At 46.0% G+C, this 17,100-nt stretch overlaps 1 protein-coding gene across 50 annotated transcripts in view; it reads left to right on the top strand.

Annotated features, from left to right (window-relative positions):
* LOC137429030 (chromodomain-helicase-DNA-binding protein 5) overlaps positions 1 to 16,874 on the top strand; it is a 115,981-nt gene extending 99,107 nt beyond the window's left edge. For 19 of the 50 annotated variants that reach the window (XM_078780985.1, XM_078780984.1, XM_078780979.1 and 16 more), the window contains exons 29-40: positions 800 to 944; positions 1,309 to 1,438; positions 5,426 to 5,535; positions 8,188 to 8,590; positions 8,777 to 8,866; positions 9,073 to 9,219; positions 9,373 to 9,481; positions 9,745 to 9,877; positions 13,039 to 13,234; positions 13,423 to 13,586; positions 13,694 to 13,820; positions 15,966 to 16,874. In XM_078780985.1, the coding sequence (XP_078637111.1) occupies positions 800 to 944; positions 1,309 to 1,438; positions 5,426 to 5,535; positions 8,188 to 8,590; positions 8,777 to 8,866; positions 9,073 to 9,219; positions 9,373 to 9,481; positions 9,745 to 9,877; positions 13,039 to 13,234; positions 13,423 to 13,586; positions 13,694 to 13,820; positions 15,966 to 16,057 (1,846 nt within the window). In that variant the 3' untranslated portion in view covers positions 16,058 to 16,874. Of the gene's footprint in view, positions 1 to 799; positions 945 to 1,308; positions 1,439 to 5,425; positions 5,536 to 8,187; positions 8,591 to 8,776; positions 8,867 to 9,072; positions 9,220 to 9,372; positions 9,509 to 9,702; positions 9,878 to 13,038; positions 13,235 to 13,422; positions 13,587 to 13,693; positions 13,821 to 15,965 lie in introns of all 50 variants that reach the window. The other 31 variants (XM_078780949.1, XM_078780946.1, XM_078780945.1 and 28 more) reach the window with 8 other exon arrangements.
* The last annotated feature ends 226 nt before the right edge of the window (positions 16,875 to 17,100 follow it).

Below are 17,100 nucleotides of genomic sequence, written 5' to 3'. Positions count from 1 at the left end.
AGGGGTGCGACCGAGTAAGGGTGGGGCAGGATGGAGGGAGGGGTGGGGCCGGATGGAGGGAGGGGTGGGGCCGGATGGAGGGAGGGGTGGGGCCGGATGGAGGGAGGGGTGGGGCAGGATGGAGAGGGGTGGGGCAGGATGGCGGGAGGGGGAGGGGTGCGACCGAGTAAGGGTGGGGTTATTGCAAACGGCATCTGTCTCTGTCCGTCCATCCCGCTATCGCGCAGAAATTCACCAAACCTGGTCGTTATGATCACCACGTGGCAAGAAGGTGCAAGTGTAGCGTCGTTTATGGCACCGCCCTCTGGTGTGTGGTCAAAATGTCAAATACCAAAAAATACCGGCAGATTATAAAGATGTTTTAATGAAACTTTGTACAAGTATATAATCGGCATTATTGAAAGGGGGGAGGGGGGTACATTAACTATGTCCCAATTGTTTTTAATTTGACCTCCTGGTTAATGTTCCATGGGGTTGGGACTTTGGGTGACAGGTCAAAACGGAACCAGTTTTAGCTCAAACCTTGATATTGGGTCATTCCTTGTGGAACATTTTTCCGTCTTTCAACTTTGCTTTAGGTGGGAAGCGTGGGGACTTCCGATGGTGCGCCAACGACTTCGCTCGTGTATTAAAATTATACCCAATGCTTGTTTTCTGATGCATATACCTGAGGCGATGTGGAATTATGATTTTTTTCCCCTTAATCCCTATTCCCGCCCCCGAAGAAGTAACTAAATAGCCTTAACCCTCTCAAGTCCGGGTGACTGGCCTGCTCATGGATGTACTCGTGTTTTCGCAGCGCGTACGTGTCGCTGTTTATGCGACATCTCTGTGAGCCAGGAGCAGATGGTGCCGAGACGTTTGCCGATGGTGTTCCACGGGAAGGCCTTTCACGGCAGCACGTTCTCACGCGCATTGGTGTTATGTCACTTGTGCGCAAAAAGGTAGAAGATGGTTTTGTCATCCCTCTCATTTCTGGCTTGAACTATTTGGTGCACCTGAGCTGATCGTAGATCTGTCCAGGGTGGTGTTGCTTTATGACAACCTCAGACAGCCTTTAATCTCTATACAATCGTTTGCAGACTGTCGCTTCTTTGGTATTGAAGTTTCTGGATTTAATCCCTAGTTTCTGGTCACAGGTTTGCTGTCGCTCGTGCAAAGTTTAAATACTGTTGAGTATTTTGTTTGAGTCGAAATTAAGCAGGTATCGTGGAGATAGCTTTAGCACTTCAGTAAATATATTTTGTGCCTGTGGCCAATGGTAACTGCCCCCCACCCCCCCCCCCCCCCCCCCCATATTCTCTGCAGGTGCAAGAATTTGAATCTGTGAATGGAAAGAGCAGCATGCCAGGATTTCTGCCATTCGACATAGAGATGAAGAAACCGCTGCCCTCACCCACTGACAGCCAGAGCAGCACACCGGCCACATCAAAGCCAGGTACCAGAACCAATATTGCATCTATCTATAATTCCAGTAATCTCTGTATGTCTGTGTGTATGTCTGTGTGTCTGTGACCGCTGTTTCTCGACAACCACGGGTCCGATATACTTGAAACTTGCCAGGTATATTGCTGGGGACCCGAGGATGTGCCTTTTCAAGGTTTCATATTAATCGGACAAGTAGTTACCGAGCTATGGCGATTTAGCCGTTCGCCGGTCGCCGTTCGCTTTGGCTTTGCGAATGGACCAAACCATTTCATGTAAATAGAGGGGGGGGGTTCTGTGGTCGTTGCGAATGGACCAAACCATTTCATGTAAATAGAGGGGGGGGTTCTGTGGTCGTTACTGCCACGTGGTTTCAAAGTTTTTTTTTGTTGTTGTTGTTTGCACGCATGTTTTTTTGCACGCACGTACGGGCACCCACGTACGGGCACGTCCTAGTTAGTTAAATGCACCGAGGTGAAGCAATGCTGCATATACAGTACCTTGAGGAAGTATTTACACCCCATGACCTTTTCATTTTGTTGTTACAGCCTGAATTTAAAATGGATTAAATTGAGATGTTTTTGTCACCAATCCACACAAAATATCCCATAAGGACAAAGTTATAACACGTTTCAAGAATTTCTTTACAAATTTATTGAAAGTGAAATAGATATATCTAATTTGCATACGCATTCAACTTCCAGTCAATACTTCGTAGAAGCAACTTTGGGAATGAATACAGCATTGAATCTTCTTGGATATGTCTTATTTTTGCACATCTGGATTTGGGGAGTTTCTCCCATTCTTCCTTGCATATTTGCTCAAGCTCTGTCAAATTGGATGGGAAGCGTCAGTGAACAGCAATCTTCAAGTCTTTCCACAGATTCTTAACAATGGGCTTCATGTCTGGGCTTTGGCTGTATGCTTGGGGTCATTGTCCTGTTGGAACATACATCTTCACCGCAGTCGAAGGTCTTTTGCACTCTGAAGCAGGTTTTCCTCAAGGATTTGTCTGTATTTGGCTCCATTTATTGTTCCCTCTATCCTTACAAGTCTGTTGCTAAAAAGCATCCCCATAGCATGATGTTGCCACCACTATGCTTCACGGTGGGGATGGTGTTCAATGGATGATTAGCTGTGCTCGGTTTCCACCAGATGTAGTGCTTTCCATTCAGGCCAAAGAGTTCCGTTTTCATCCCATCAGGCCACAGAATATTTTGCGTCATGCTCCAAGTCTTTCATGTGCCTTTTTGCAAACTCCAGGTGTGCTGTCATGTGACTTTTTCTCAGGAGTGCCTTCCATCTGGCCACTCTCCCAAAAAGCCTAGAGTTGTGAAGTGCCGCAGAGACTGTTGTCCTTCCAACAGGTTCTCCCATCCCAGCCAAGGAGCTCTTTAGTAATTATGTATGATATTCCTCCCTGACCAAGGTCCTTGTTGCTCAGTTTGGTCGGACGGCCTGCTCTAGGAAGAGTCTGTGTGGTTCCATATTCTTTCCATTTCCTAATGATGGAGCTCACTGTGTTCTTGGGAACTTTCAACACTCTTGGAATTGTTGTATGTCCTTCCCCAGATATTCCCCAAAGTCATTTTAACTGTCGTTTTACAATGAAGGGAAAACTTGTATGCAGGGCATAGCGATTGTGAACATGATAGCTTCGAAGATGTTTGACTTCACATCGTAGAAAGCACCAAAATGGCGGCCGGAGTGTAGAAATTGTGGGTGGAGTCAAGCGAACTGTCCAACCAATGGTTGGAACCCGGGCGCACGCACGCATTGCTCCTTTTATGGTATAGGTTCACAGGCAAGGACCTTTTTTGGCTCTTCATCAACACATGGGTTCGGTGGGGATAATGGGGGTAATAAATATCATGGGTCAGGATGAGGGGGAGGGCTGACATAAAAGGGCAGTGCACTACTTGCTTGAAGCCCGAAAGGGTGGAGTGAGACAGGACAGCCTCTGGCAGGCAGTTCCATGGACAACAGGAGAAGCGAGGAATATAGAAAGAAGTTGACATGTGCTGTCAGGCTGGATTTTGGAAGTTTAACCAGGAGGGGGTTACTGGAAGAACGCATGCGCTGTGCATCCTGCAGATGCTTGGGAGAGTTGACAAATGAGGGAGTGATTGGTGGAGAATAGACTGTAGAAAGTATAGAGACCAGCGATCTACTCGTGATGTGAGAGCAACATACCTTTTGCTTCAGCTTTGCTATGTGGTCAGCCTAGGAAAGGTCATGGCTGATAGTGAAGTCGAGAGGTTGACGAGACTGAACCTCTTCCACAGGACGACGAAGGAAATAGGTAAGTTGGTTTGTTTGACGTTCATTCCGAAGCGATAGGCCAAGACTGAGATCTTCCAAAATTGAAGGACATTTACACTTGTAATCAGACCATGTGACCATGGTAAACCCTCAGACCAATTTAAGGACATGTTACAATTGTAATCAGTCCAATCATTTCCAGATCTTCAGAGAGAGATGCACACCTGCTGTTTGCGTACCTCAGGGGATGATGTAGGTACTGTACCACACACAGTGTTTCTGCAAAAAGGAAGAGGGTGCAGAGTTTGTTTTTTTTGTATACAAGATCGAGGCTCGTGTAAGAGCTAACATTAATCACATAAAAACAAACTGACACAAAAAACATGATCAAGGGAGCGGGAGCCAAGATGGGGAGAGAGGGAAGCACGCATGTACAACAATAGAGAACAGGGACATCGGGCGATCTGTGGGAAGGAGAGGGCTTGGGGGGGGGGGGGGAAGAGGCATGGGAATGGGGGAGGGGGGTCGGTGGGAGAGGTATAAAACACATAAACACAAGGACACTGCAAGGACTTCCAGGAAAGAAGTTGGTATTTCAAGAAAGTGGATCTGAGGTGAATTAACGGGGGTAGAAGAGATGAAGGTTTTGGATGGGGGAGGATAAGAGATGGTGGTGAACAGCTGTTTTAAAGACCTGAGGGAGGAGTGAGATTGAAGAGAGTGAGGGAGTTTGTTCCAGAGGCGGGAGTAAAGAGGAGTGAAGGAGTGAAGGTGAGCAGAGAGTCTTGATTTTGGCAGTTTGACCATAAGAGGGTGGCTGGCAGATCTTGTGCGACCTGTAGGAATATTTGGGGGACAGAGCCCAGAGAGAGCTGGGGGAGCAAGGCCGGAGAGGAGTCGGTAGAAGACAGAAAGACCACCAACCTGCCTGCGGTGAGTGAGTGAGAGGCCCTCGGAGTTAGCTTCATTGCGGGAGATTCCAATGATTCTGAAAGCTTTGGTTTCTGCAGCGTGAAGCCGAGCTAGATGTGAGGCAGGAGCACCGGCCCAGAGGGGGGAGCAGTATTCCATTGAGCTGTGGATGAAACTCTTGTATGTGGTGAGCTTGCCAAGCAAAGCAGGTTACCACAATCTGCCCGATAGCCTATGTCCAGGGAGACTATCCCCACCTCTTGTTTGAGATTGAGGGCCTCCAACCATTGCTGATAGAGTAGCAGAAGCATGTTCAGAATTGTGACTGGGATGGAATTCAAACTGATGGTCAGGGATCAGGTTGTTTGAAAACGGGAAGAATTTGACATCAGAAGCAATGATGAACCCCATAACTTTGCTTGTAATTGGAAGCAAACTCGGTGGCCTGTAGTTGTTTGGGTCTGTTTCTACACCCTTATTGTGGACACGAGTGATTTTGATGACGTCAATGCGGTGGGGAGGTGGCTAAAGAAAAAAGACATTCAATAGGGGAGATAGAGGGGGAGCAAGAAGGATAGAGCAGGATCTGATAACATGGGCACTGATGCCATCTCGGCCCATCGCCGAAGTGGGGTTAAGGCCACGGTCATTTCTGGGTGAGTCCAGACAGTGCGTTTGTCAGGGTAAAATGGGAACCGAGCAAGATGCATTGGGTGCATGAGATTTTGCAGGCATTGATCATGTATTTGAGCACCTTGTGATTGTCGTGGGTGCAAATGTACAGAAATGTTGCCTGCCATTTAATATTATCTTTATTTTTTAACAGCAACGCCAGTCCCCATTGAAAGGAGTGACAGTGGCCCTGCTGAACCTCAGGCAGTCATGAAGGTGGGGAGTGAAACTCCAGCCAGCTCTGAGGAGAGCATGGAGACTGAGGTTTGTTGTGTCAAAGCATCTTTTTTTTTTAAACATATTGCAGTATTGTTATTTACCTGCTCTGAACACTCCCCTCTCTATCCCCCCCCCCCCCCCCACTCCCTAAACCTCCCACCCCACACCCCTCATGTACTTAGGAATTATATTTATTGTTTTATCCTTGTCCAGAAATGTATGCCGACTGTATAAATGCAAACCTTTTCATGTTTATTGGGAATTGATGGTACTAGAAGCATCTAGGTGAGTCCTGTTATCTTTGATTTATTAATGCTGTAGCACAATCGGATGCCTGAAACAGACAGACGTCCTTCGGGCAAGCTTGTTCCAAGCATGCAATGCTTTCTTTTGACACATCCCTTTATTTGAGAGGTGCATAGGCAACAGACCACTCCTCCAATTGTTCGTCAAAACAAAAATGACCTGGGTTACATACATGAAGAAATAACATGCATACTGTTTGGAGAATTGGATACTTCCAATAATTGCACATACATACATACATACACACATTAATATATACATACATACACACATTCATATATACATTCATACACACATTCATATGGACATATATACATACACATTCATATATACATACATACACACATTCATATATACATGCATGCATTCATAATATACATTCATACACATTCATATATACATTCATACACACATCCATATATACATACACACATTCATATATGCATACACATTCATATATGCATACACACATTCATATATACATTCATACACACATTCATATACACATACACACATTCATATATACATTCATACACACATTCATATATACATACACACATTCATATATACATTCATATATATATGAATATATACATACATACATACATACACACATACATGCATACATTAATTCATACATACACACATACATGCATACATTAATTCATACATACACACACACACACATACGTACATTAATTCATACATACACACACACACACACACATACGTACATACATACATACATACACACACATACATACACATACATACACATACATACATACATACATACATACATACATACATACATGCATGCAAACATTAATTCATACATACATACATACATTCGCAAATACATACATTCATGCATGCATACACACATGCATGCATGCATGCATACATACACATTCATCCATACACTCACATTCATACATACACACACATTCATACATCCACACACATTCACACACACACACACACACACACACACACACACACACACACACACACACACACACACACACACACACACACACACACACACACACATTCATTTCATATATAATAATAAAAGGCAGTCCGTCCGTCTGCCTCCTACATAACTCCAAAACCATGAAACCTGGCGACCCCAAACTTTGCATGCATACACTTGGACCTCCAACAGATTGCAAGGATGAAAACTGGGTTTTTATAACACCCTTTTTTAAGATGATGAACGAGGTGCTCATAAGAAAAAGAAAAGAAAAAAAACCGAAAAAGGCTTACCAATATGGCGGGCCGCCATCTTGGTCAACCCACTGTACCTCGCTGGGTTCTTAAGCCGCCATTTTTTTCGGCCTATTCAAACGTGCTTTTCCTTGGAAACATGATTGATTATCATTGCATAATTGAAGCATATCGTCAACCTGGATTCGGATATGAGGATTGTCTGCTGTAGACTAAAATGTCCAAATCTGCAGTGAAATCTGACCAAATTTAGCATATCTCGTGATTTTACAACGGTGTATATGTGCATTTATTTAAGCGATTCTGCTTCTGGGGTTGGTTTTTTTAATTTAACTTCATTATCATTTTTTACTTGATTCATACTTCCATGGGATAGGGTGTCACTCCACTGCATGCACGATCGTAGGGGGCGGGGGGCGAAGGTGGCGGCCTTCCCCGAGCAGCCTTTTGGTCGGCTAAACACCGCCAACGCCACCCAAAAACGCGTTTTTTTAATGAAACGTTTTTAGCAAATGAGCACTTTTTAGAAGTAGGAACTGCTGTTAAACTCAATTCTGCAGTTTAAAGTTTGAAAATTGGTTCAGATTAAGAGTTTGTAGAGTGTATCACATTTTAGTTTTTAACCGTATGCGGAGATGAAATAAAGGTACGAACACCGCCCGGTGAAGGCCGGAGAGGTTTATGATGGTGGATGGAAGAGTGGGAGGAGCGGTTGGAGGGAGAGTTGTACGAGGATGGAGTGGTGGTGGGTGGGTGGGTGGGTGGGGGGAGGGGTAGGAGTAGGAGGATGTCGGTCCCTGCACATGGAGTCCCGACATGGCGGTGTTCGTGCCTTTATTTTATTATGAAGGTGACTACTGTGTAAATAATGGTGGAAAAAAGTCTGATTTAATTCCAGGTATAAGGTAACAAAAGGTAAAAATTTTGAAAGGGGGGTGTGTACTTTATATAGGCACTGTACATGCATGCATACTCTCCCTCCATTATGCGTAAATTATATAGATATACAGATTTGTGAGCTCAACGGTGGCAAAAAGTCCAAGTAGTCTGCTTCTGCATTGAGCTAGAATCCAGCACAAGTTGCCATAACTTGATGACACCTGCATGGGTCTTGCTTGAAATTACATTTCTGACGTTACAAACGTTCATATTTCTTGGTAGCCATCAAAGCCGCCATCAGAGGCTGCCTCGCCAGCGATGACGCAAGGTGAGGTGCCCGCCGAAGTGAAAGAACCTGCGGCGGTGCACAAGGAACAACCAACAGAAGCACCGGCTGAACCTGGAGTCGCAGCGGCTGAACCTGGGGTCTCACCGGCTGAACCTTTGGTCTCACCGGCTGAACCTGGGGTCTCACCGGCTGAACCTTTGGTCTCACCGGCTGAACCTGGGGTCTCACCGGCTGAACCTGGGGTCTCACCGGCTGAACCTGGGGTCGCACCGGCTGAACCTGGGGTCGCACCGGCTGAACCTGGGGTCGCACCGGCTGAACCTGGGGTCGCACCGGCTGAACCTGGAGTCGCACCAGCGATGGCGGCACCTCTGCCAGTACCTGTGGCACCCGGACGTATGTTGCATCATCATTATTTTGCACTCGTGCAGCTTTCTTAAGGATTGAGAGATAATCGGGTGGGAATGTGCAAGAGCTCATCCTGACTGCCATGTGTTGCCAATGATCCTCTGACTTGCCTTCCTCCTTCCTCTCTGTCTCTCTCTGTCTCTGTCTCTCTGTCTCTCTCTCATTCACCCGCAGCAAAAGCCTCAGAAGTCCCTGAACCTACAGGTGGTACCAAGCAAGCAGAAGGAGCGTCGGAGGTTAAGGAAGAAAAGGCCCAAATTAAAGGTGAACTTTAAGTGTTTTTCTCCTCCCACTCAATACAAAGGCTAACCCCTGTTCTAGTGGGGAAAAATGGCCTTAAAACAATCATTCATTCATTCACTCAATACTGCATACCTTTGGCTTGCTCTTTCAACTTCCAAAGATACATTTGATGTTTACATCTTGATATGAACAACATTTCACCACTCCGACCCGTTTGCGTGCCATAGCAAACGCCATTCCAGAGAAACCTGCACAAAAGGACGGAGGGGAATGCAAAGAGACCGACAGGAGGGCCAATGAAAAGGAAGAGAAAAGGGAACAGAAAAGTGAAAAACCAAAGTTTATGTTTAACATCGCCGACGGAGGCTTCACCGGTGAGTAGCCAAATGATCCCTGGCATGCGCAGTGTGGTGCTGTTTGTTTGTTGCTAGCAAAGTAAGACTCGTGGAGCTGAACGAATTCGGTACATGTTTCTGGCGTCGGAGCAACGTTGAGGCCTTCCTCTGGCAATGTTCCTGTGGTGGCAGAACTTCACACGCTGTGGCAGAACGAGGAGCGAGCAGCCACCACATCGAAGAAAATCTTTGAGATCTGGCACCGTCGGCACGATTTCTGGCTTCTGGCTGGCATTGTCATGTATCCTCCACATGAAGCACGGCACACGTGTGCAATACACCACAATTGCAATTGAACATTCGTGTCGAAAGCTGTATGTTTGATAAGTGAAATCTTTTGGACGTTATCTTGTACTTGGTAGGAAGTAGAAAGTTAACTTGCGTTCAAAATAACTCGACATTTGTTGTTTGCACAAGTATTTTCTTTTTTCCCCGATACCGGGTCACAAACACCTTCCGCAGGAGCCGTTCTTGTTGCCTTGGCCTTAACACGTTGCTTCCCAGGCATGGATATGCTCGTTGGCAGGACATTCAGAACGATCCACGCTACGCCATCATCAACGAGCCTTTTCGGGCTGAGATGAGCAAAGGAAACTTTCAGGAAATGAAGAACAAGTTCCTTGCTCGTCGTTTCAAGGTAATCCTGTCGGGCTTTAATCCAAATCACGTCGGTCGGTATCGGTGCTTTGTTTACAACGGGCCCTGCGTCGGCCATCATGTTGTCATGTTGTAAGTGTAAATTGGGGAGTGAGGCAGGTGTTTGTTTGTGTGTTTTTTTTTATTCAGGTAAGGCAGGCGTGAGAAACTTTTGAGTTTTCTGAATGTTTTAGTTTCCGAGATTTGGGTCATTGTCGGCAATCCCTCTACGAGGGTGATCTCGTGCACCATGGGTTTGTTGATGGGTTTTGATATGCCTCCAGAGGCTAAGTATCGATTGGCATACACGATGTTACAGATGTGGAAGGTCGTTCCGAGAGGAGGGATTTCCCTCGTAATTAGAATTCTCTTTTTTTCGCCTCCACTCGTCAGGTGAGAGAGGGCAAGGCAGTTCACCTGGGGAATGGCTCGTGTGTCGTGATGGATCGTGCAGCCCATTGCTGGTCTTTCCTCCCAGGATTTGGTGTCATTTTCACAGTCTCCCTGATATACCATCCGGTTGTCTTTATAACTTTCTGTGGACACCATGGGATCTCCGGACACCACAGATGAAGTGGGAGTATAAGCATTACTTTGGCAGTCGCTCGTCAGACATTTGTATTCAGTGCCCACTCCATCAGACTCCATTTATGATATTCGACCACCTCCAGATTTTGTTCTTTTACATACATCTGTGGAGGAGTGGTAGTTTTCCCCCCGACGCTGCTGGAATACCCTACCCCTCCATCCTCTATGCCCCTCCAAAATTCATGGAAAGACCCAAGGAAAGAAACCGAGTGTGATATACAGTCCACATGTACTTTGAGCAGGGAAGCCAGGTGAAGGAAACACCAGGGAAACCTGCTGTTGGCTTAGCGGTTAGGGTGCCGGCTTGGGATCCTAGGATCCTGGGTTCGAATCCCGGTCGATCGCTGAATTAACGCCAGGGGGGTTGACTCAGCCTGTCATCCTTCAGAGGTCGGCAAATTGAGCACCAGCTTGCTGGGATGAATGATCACGGTGTACCCCGATTTAGAATAGGTACACCGTATCCCTGCGCATCGTAAGAGGCGACTAAGGGTTGGCGTCAGGAAGGGCATCCGGCCATAAAAACATTGCCTCAAACAGGGAACCATGATCGTCATGGGGCCCACAAGGCCAACCCTCGCTCTAGCGGGGAAAATGGCCTTAAAACGATCATTCTTGTACTTTGAGCAGGGATAGCACAGTCATCCGGTTACTGGAGGTCGTTGAGGCTGATCTGTGTCACTTTGGTCTTAACATGAAGACAGTATGGGTTGAACAGCCATCCGTCGGTTCAGTGTTCAATCTGGATTCATGGAGGCAGGCGGTCTGGATGATGATCAGGATGATGATCAGGATGAGGGAGCGGTACATGAAGAACACAGCCCTGTTTAACGCCGGTTTTGTGGATGAAGGGGCAATCCCTTACCCATTGCAGAGTGCGGGCGCCTTCATATCGTTGTGGGTAAGTTTCATGATACCGATGCCTTTATCTATCAGATCGATGAAAGTCGTGTACGGCTCCTGGTGGTGTTCCCGGCATCTTGAATGCATCATGCCATGACGATCATGTCCAGGCATTGTTTCGTGGGGTTATTTAAAGCCCCGTTGTGTTTCAGGGAGAATTTGCTCAGACACAAGGAGAAGATTTAACAGAAGACTGACCAGGATCTTCTCAGCATTGCAGAGTAGCGCTATATCTACTTTGAGAGTTCCCACGCCATGACTGGTCTACTTCCTTGAAGATTGTCACAATGTCCCAAGCGTAACGATGGCTTTATACACCTCCATCTTGCTGAAGCTGACATCCCGATGCCCAGTGTCTGACATTCAGTCCTTGGCATACGGACATCGGATACATTGCCGATATAAAGTGTACACCCCCTTTTCAAATTTTTCACCTTTTTCACCGGGAGGAAAATCGATGAAGGTGTTTAAATTCAAAGGAAGCGGCTACACAGAGAAATGGACATGGACAGCATTTTATATTTAATTTTTGTGCGGTGGCATGTACGGAAGCTTTACCATGCTGGCAATGCACATCACCTGCTCTGTGAGATTGATGTTTGTGAAGATAAAAATAAAGAATCTCTAAAATTTCGAAGTTCAATACGACCAATCACAAGCTTCCAAGTACCTGATGCATCTATTTGAATTGTCGAAAGGTGCAACATCACAACAGTACAGGTATAGCTGTAGGATTATTTATTTTATGAGATGCTGAATAGCCAAGGATAATTGCAATGTCACTCGTCCTCCATTTTTTGAATACAAAGTCTAGGTTCATGGAAGAGTGAGGTGGGGAAGGAAAAGAAGGAAATGAACTGGCAGGTGGGACAACAGTTGGACATGATAAGTAAAGGAATGCAAAATAACAAGAAGAGGGGAGCGGAGGGATCATGGTAATTATCATGTAAGAGGGATGGGTTAGGATGTGTTAATAGGGCAAGAAAGGATCACTGGTTGGGGATGCCATGGGATTGGAATAGTGGGGGCGACCACTTAAAGCCCTCAATGGAAAAGTGCAATTGACCAGTCTCCGGAAAACAGTTCCACCTCTTCTCTCTACTTCCTTGTTGATATCAATCCGAGGGACGGCACACACACATTGATGAATCACTTCGCCTGTGAAACACCAGGATGGCAGTTTATAGCAGTTCCTCCTCATTATACCTCTTATACTCCTCTTATCTTATTCTGCGGTGTACATAAACATATATACTTTGTTTTAGGTAATTTTTGAAAACGGACGACTATCATTCTTTTAGCATATCCGACTCCTAATGTCGCAGCAGGAGAATTGTCTTGGGAAGTGACGTCACGTCTTCCACTTTTCTGATCTCGTGGTCACCAGTAGTCTGCCATACAATCACGTGACGTCTCACTTCATTGGAACATGCACATTGCATTCTTCCACTACTGGTGTATCCTCGTAATTCGTTTGCACATGGATTTTCACCAATCATCTTTTGGGCACATTTATTCATTGGGGTTTTTTTTAGATAAAGCAGGTAGATGTGCCGAGTGTCGTAAGTGATTATATCTGAGACAGGTGCGCATCTCATGGCTTGGAAGGACAATCGGTATGATGGTTCGAGCAGTGCAGGTGATTTATTTGTCACGTACTCCCACCCTCAGCTTCTGGAGCAGGCTCTCGTCATTGAGGAACAACTGCGCCGAGCTGCGTATTTGAACATGGCGCAAGACCCCTCGCACCCCGCAATGGCCCTGAATGCACGTTTCTCAGAGGTGGAGTGTCTCGCCGAGAGCCATCAGCATCTGGCCAAGGAGAGTCTGGCCGGGAACAAACCCGCCAATGCGGTGCTGCACAAAGGTACGCCGGTCCTCTTGTCACCCGAAAGGTGAAATCGTAACCTGGTGAACGCCGAGCTAAAATTGGCTTGGGGCGCTGCTAACCGTTGATCGTATTTCTTCGGTCGGTTCCGATGTTTTCATGTCGTGTTATTCCCGAGACTGTGGCAGAACACGCTATGGTCTGTGTCGTATTCCTTCAATCCACAGTGCTGAACCAGTTGGAAGAACTGCTGAGCGACATGAAGGCAGACGTGACACGCCTGCCTTCCACGCTTTCCCGTATCCCGCCGGTGGCCGCACGGCTTCAGATGTCCGAACGAAGCATCCTCAGCCGATTGGCAAGTCGCACGGGGGAGGCTCAGCCTCCACAGGTGTGACCCTGACTACCTATTCTTCTCGTCCGTCTGTCTTCCTGCGATTCACCATTTTTGTGTACAATTTGCTGAACGTGATTCTCGGTTATTTTCCCGCTTTGCAGCAGCAGCAGCAAGCCATTACCAGTGGAAGCAGCAATGGATCTACGCCTCCTGTTCGCTCCGTGCCAGGTGGAGCCAGTCAGTCGGTGGTGAACTTCAGCCAAATGCCCAGCGGTCCTTACGCCACTGGTTTGTGCCTGTTTGCATCTACCTGAACGCTTGTGTTGCAGTGCTTTGGCTGTATTGATAGTCTGTCATGGTATTTATTTACTTTTTATTATGGTCACATCTTTTTAAAAACAAAAAACGAGGAGATATTGTAATCTGCCCTGTGTCGTTCTGTCCGTCCTGTGTCTGTATTGTAATCTGCCTTGTGTCGTTCTGTCCGTCCTGTCTGTATTGTAATCTGCCCTGTGTCCGTCTGTCCATCCTGTGTCTGTATTGTAATCTGCCCTGTGTCCGTCTGTCCGTCCTGTGTCTGTATTGTAATCTGCCCTGTGTCCGTCTGTCCGTCCTGTGTCTATTGTGATCTGCCCTGTGTCCGTCTGTCCGTCCTGTGTCTGTATTGTAATCTGCCCTGTGTCCGTCTGTCCGTCCTGTGTATGTATTGTAATCTGCCCTGTGTCCGTCTGTCCGTCCTGTGTCTGTATTGTAATCTGCTCTGTGTCCGTCTGTCCGTCACGCTATCTCCTCCTAAACAGTTGTGTAGAAATTCACCAAACCAGTCGTTTTGATCACCACATGGCAAGAAGTTTCGAGAGCGGTGCCTTTTTGGGCGTCAGCCTCCTGCAGCCTTCGGGTCAAAAGGTCAAATAACAAAACGTGCAATTACAGGCACATTTTAAATATTTTTTCATCAAACTTTGTATGTGCGATCAACATTGGGTTACGCATGAAATATGTGGCGTTATTTTTGGATTTGACCCCCTCCGCGGCCCCCCACCCCCTTGGTTCACTCCCTCGGGGGTGGGGACTTTGGGTCACGGGTCAAGACGGAGAGCTTCTCTTTTTTTTTTTTTTTAACTCAAAGCTTGACATTGGGTCATTCCTGGTGGAACGTTTTGCCACATTTCAACTTTGCTTTAGATGGGAAGTGTGGGGATTTGCGATGGCGCACGGCGACCTTTGCTCTGTTTTTTCATTGGCTTGCGGAGGGGCTTGTACTTGTATCAATATTTGATTTGGCATCAATTGATTTGATTTTGGCATCAATATTGGCATCAATTGGCAATTGGCATTTGATTGGCATCAATATTTTCACGTGAATTACAAAGCAATGAGTTTACAGTGGTCAAGCGTATGGGGTTTGAACGTGGGTTTTCTGTATTATGAACCTTGGGTTCAGATGGGAATACTGAACAGACTAAACCAACAAGGTGTTGAGTATTACCTGAAGGGGGGAAAATTGCATTGTTAGTTCCTCGAAAAGTCGTGTTGTCTACATATGTATATGTGGGGTGGGGTAGCATGGAGAAGAAAAGGTGTGTGTGTGTGTGTGTGTGCGTGTGTGTGTGCGTGTGTGTGTGTGTGTGTGTGTGAACGTTGGTCCGATGGACAGGAAATTTTGACCATCGGTGCGCCTCCACCTGTAGAATTTTGTCATGATTGTGTCATCGCTCACGTGGTACGGGCGCCATCTTGGATAAACCAAAAAACTTTTCACCTCTATCACCGAAAGCGCTGCACAGAAAAAGAGACATGGCTCATTGTAAAGAAGTCTCCATGTGGAATAACATATGTTAATGATGTCATGGGTGTCTCCATTATGACGTCATAATTCGACAAGTACAAAACTTCATCCGATCAAGATGAAATTTATTGAGCTTTATCTATGGATAAATTGGTGGAGGGAACAAAAAAAAATGACGTCATCGGTCACGTGGTTCGGCCGCCATATTTGTTTTAACGCAAAAGTCTTAAAAACCACTAAAAACGTCCTGGCGCGGGTCTGCAATCTCTGAGCTCTTTCTTGTTACTGTTGTTGAAAATATCACGTGATCAAATGAGACACTTGGTATCGACTCTGGTCTTTAGGTTTCGCGCGGTGTGCTCGTCTTCGTGGTTTCCCTCAGCAGGTAATCATTTACCTGTTTTCAGTTAAACTTTGACTTCTCTCCTCATCTAATCGACAGTGTTTTAGTTTTGTGCACAAAGATGGAAACTTTCCGTGACGGGTTTGTGCAACGATGGCAGCACGCACATCTCCGAGTATCAGAGGAAAGGGTTCAAGCTTCTGTAGTGGAGGTGCCACGTCAGAATGTAGCTCAGGTGTGTTCGGTCTCCGTCTTCTTCTTATTATTTTCCTCCTTCTCTTCCCCTGTTTTTTCTCGACAGCGGCGGTCAACGGGGTGTCTGCTTCCGCCGATAAAAAGTCCGACGCCGCGGAACAGCGAAAAGGAAGCAGTGACATTATCTGCCTGGATTGAACCTGGTGTTGCTTGGAAGAATTATGAACGTGAGCACCAAAAAAATTGTTTTGTTTTGAAACTTCCTTCACGAGAAGATTGAAATCGATGGATGTAAGTAATGGTGGAAAGGCTGCCGAGCGGAAGTGGACCTTAGTGCGCACATCCTTGCTCGTAAAAGGAGCGGCATGAAGTTTGTCCTTCCCATACTTTTTGTTGTTATTGTTGTTATTATTTTATTGTTTTGACAATGCGTGCAACTCGACTTGCTGTCAAGGAGAGACATAAATGCTTTGGCAGCTTCCTTCGCCGATTTGGGAACTGTCGGGCCATATTGTACATGTACTCCCTCCTCCCTCCTACCCCCCTCTGCCCCCCCCTCTTCACATCAACAAAAGAGGAAATTAAATTGTAGTTGAAAGTTGTGTAAATTTTTTTGGGTTTTCCAGACAGGCTTTGAAGCTTCCTATTTTGGGATGATCGACACACCCGGCTGAAGCGCTGCGCGTTTGTTTGGCGACCTTTCTGCTCGAATGTAACAACATTGGTGGTGGTGGACAAAGTGGGCTTGTTTTGGCCTAGCAAGTTTTGAGCACTGGCTCTGGCTTGCTAACTCGTGCTTTAATGACACGGTGAACGAGTTTGAATTTCCAAGCCTGATTAACTGATGTACTTTGGTTGGTGGACTAATCTTAATGCCCTCAGCCATTTGTCTGTCTCCCCCACCCCACACCTGTCTTATTTAATGGTGACTATTGACTGTCAGCCCTTGTTCAGTTATTTTGATATTTGCATTACATATGTTTTACATGGTTAATAAATCAGTCTTTTAAAACGCTGTGTTTTTGCTGGTTAATGATTTCACCTCTTCATGCTTTTTCGGCCTGTTGCTCCAGAAGTCTATCATACAGACTTTGAAGATTCGTGCCGAATCTGCATCTAATTCCTTTAGAGATTTTGATGCAACGTAAATGGTGATTTTTTTAATTATTATTTATTTATTTATTTATTTATAATAAAGCTCACCTGGAATGTAGTTCCAGGGGGGGGAGCTTATGCGATGG

The sequence above is a fragment of the Myxine glutinosa genome, chromosome 6, assembly GCF_964187855.1.
Source record: "Myxine glutinosa chromosome 6, kmMyxGlut1.1, whole genome shotgun sequence".
Lineage (NCBI taxonomy): Eukaryota > Metazoa > Chordata > Myxini > Myxiniformes > Myxinidae > Myxine > Myxine glutinosa.
The sequence above is the reverse complement of the archived record's forward strand: the minus strand, read 5'-3'. Positions and strand labels throughout refer to the sequence as shown.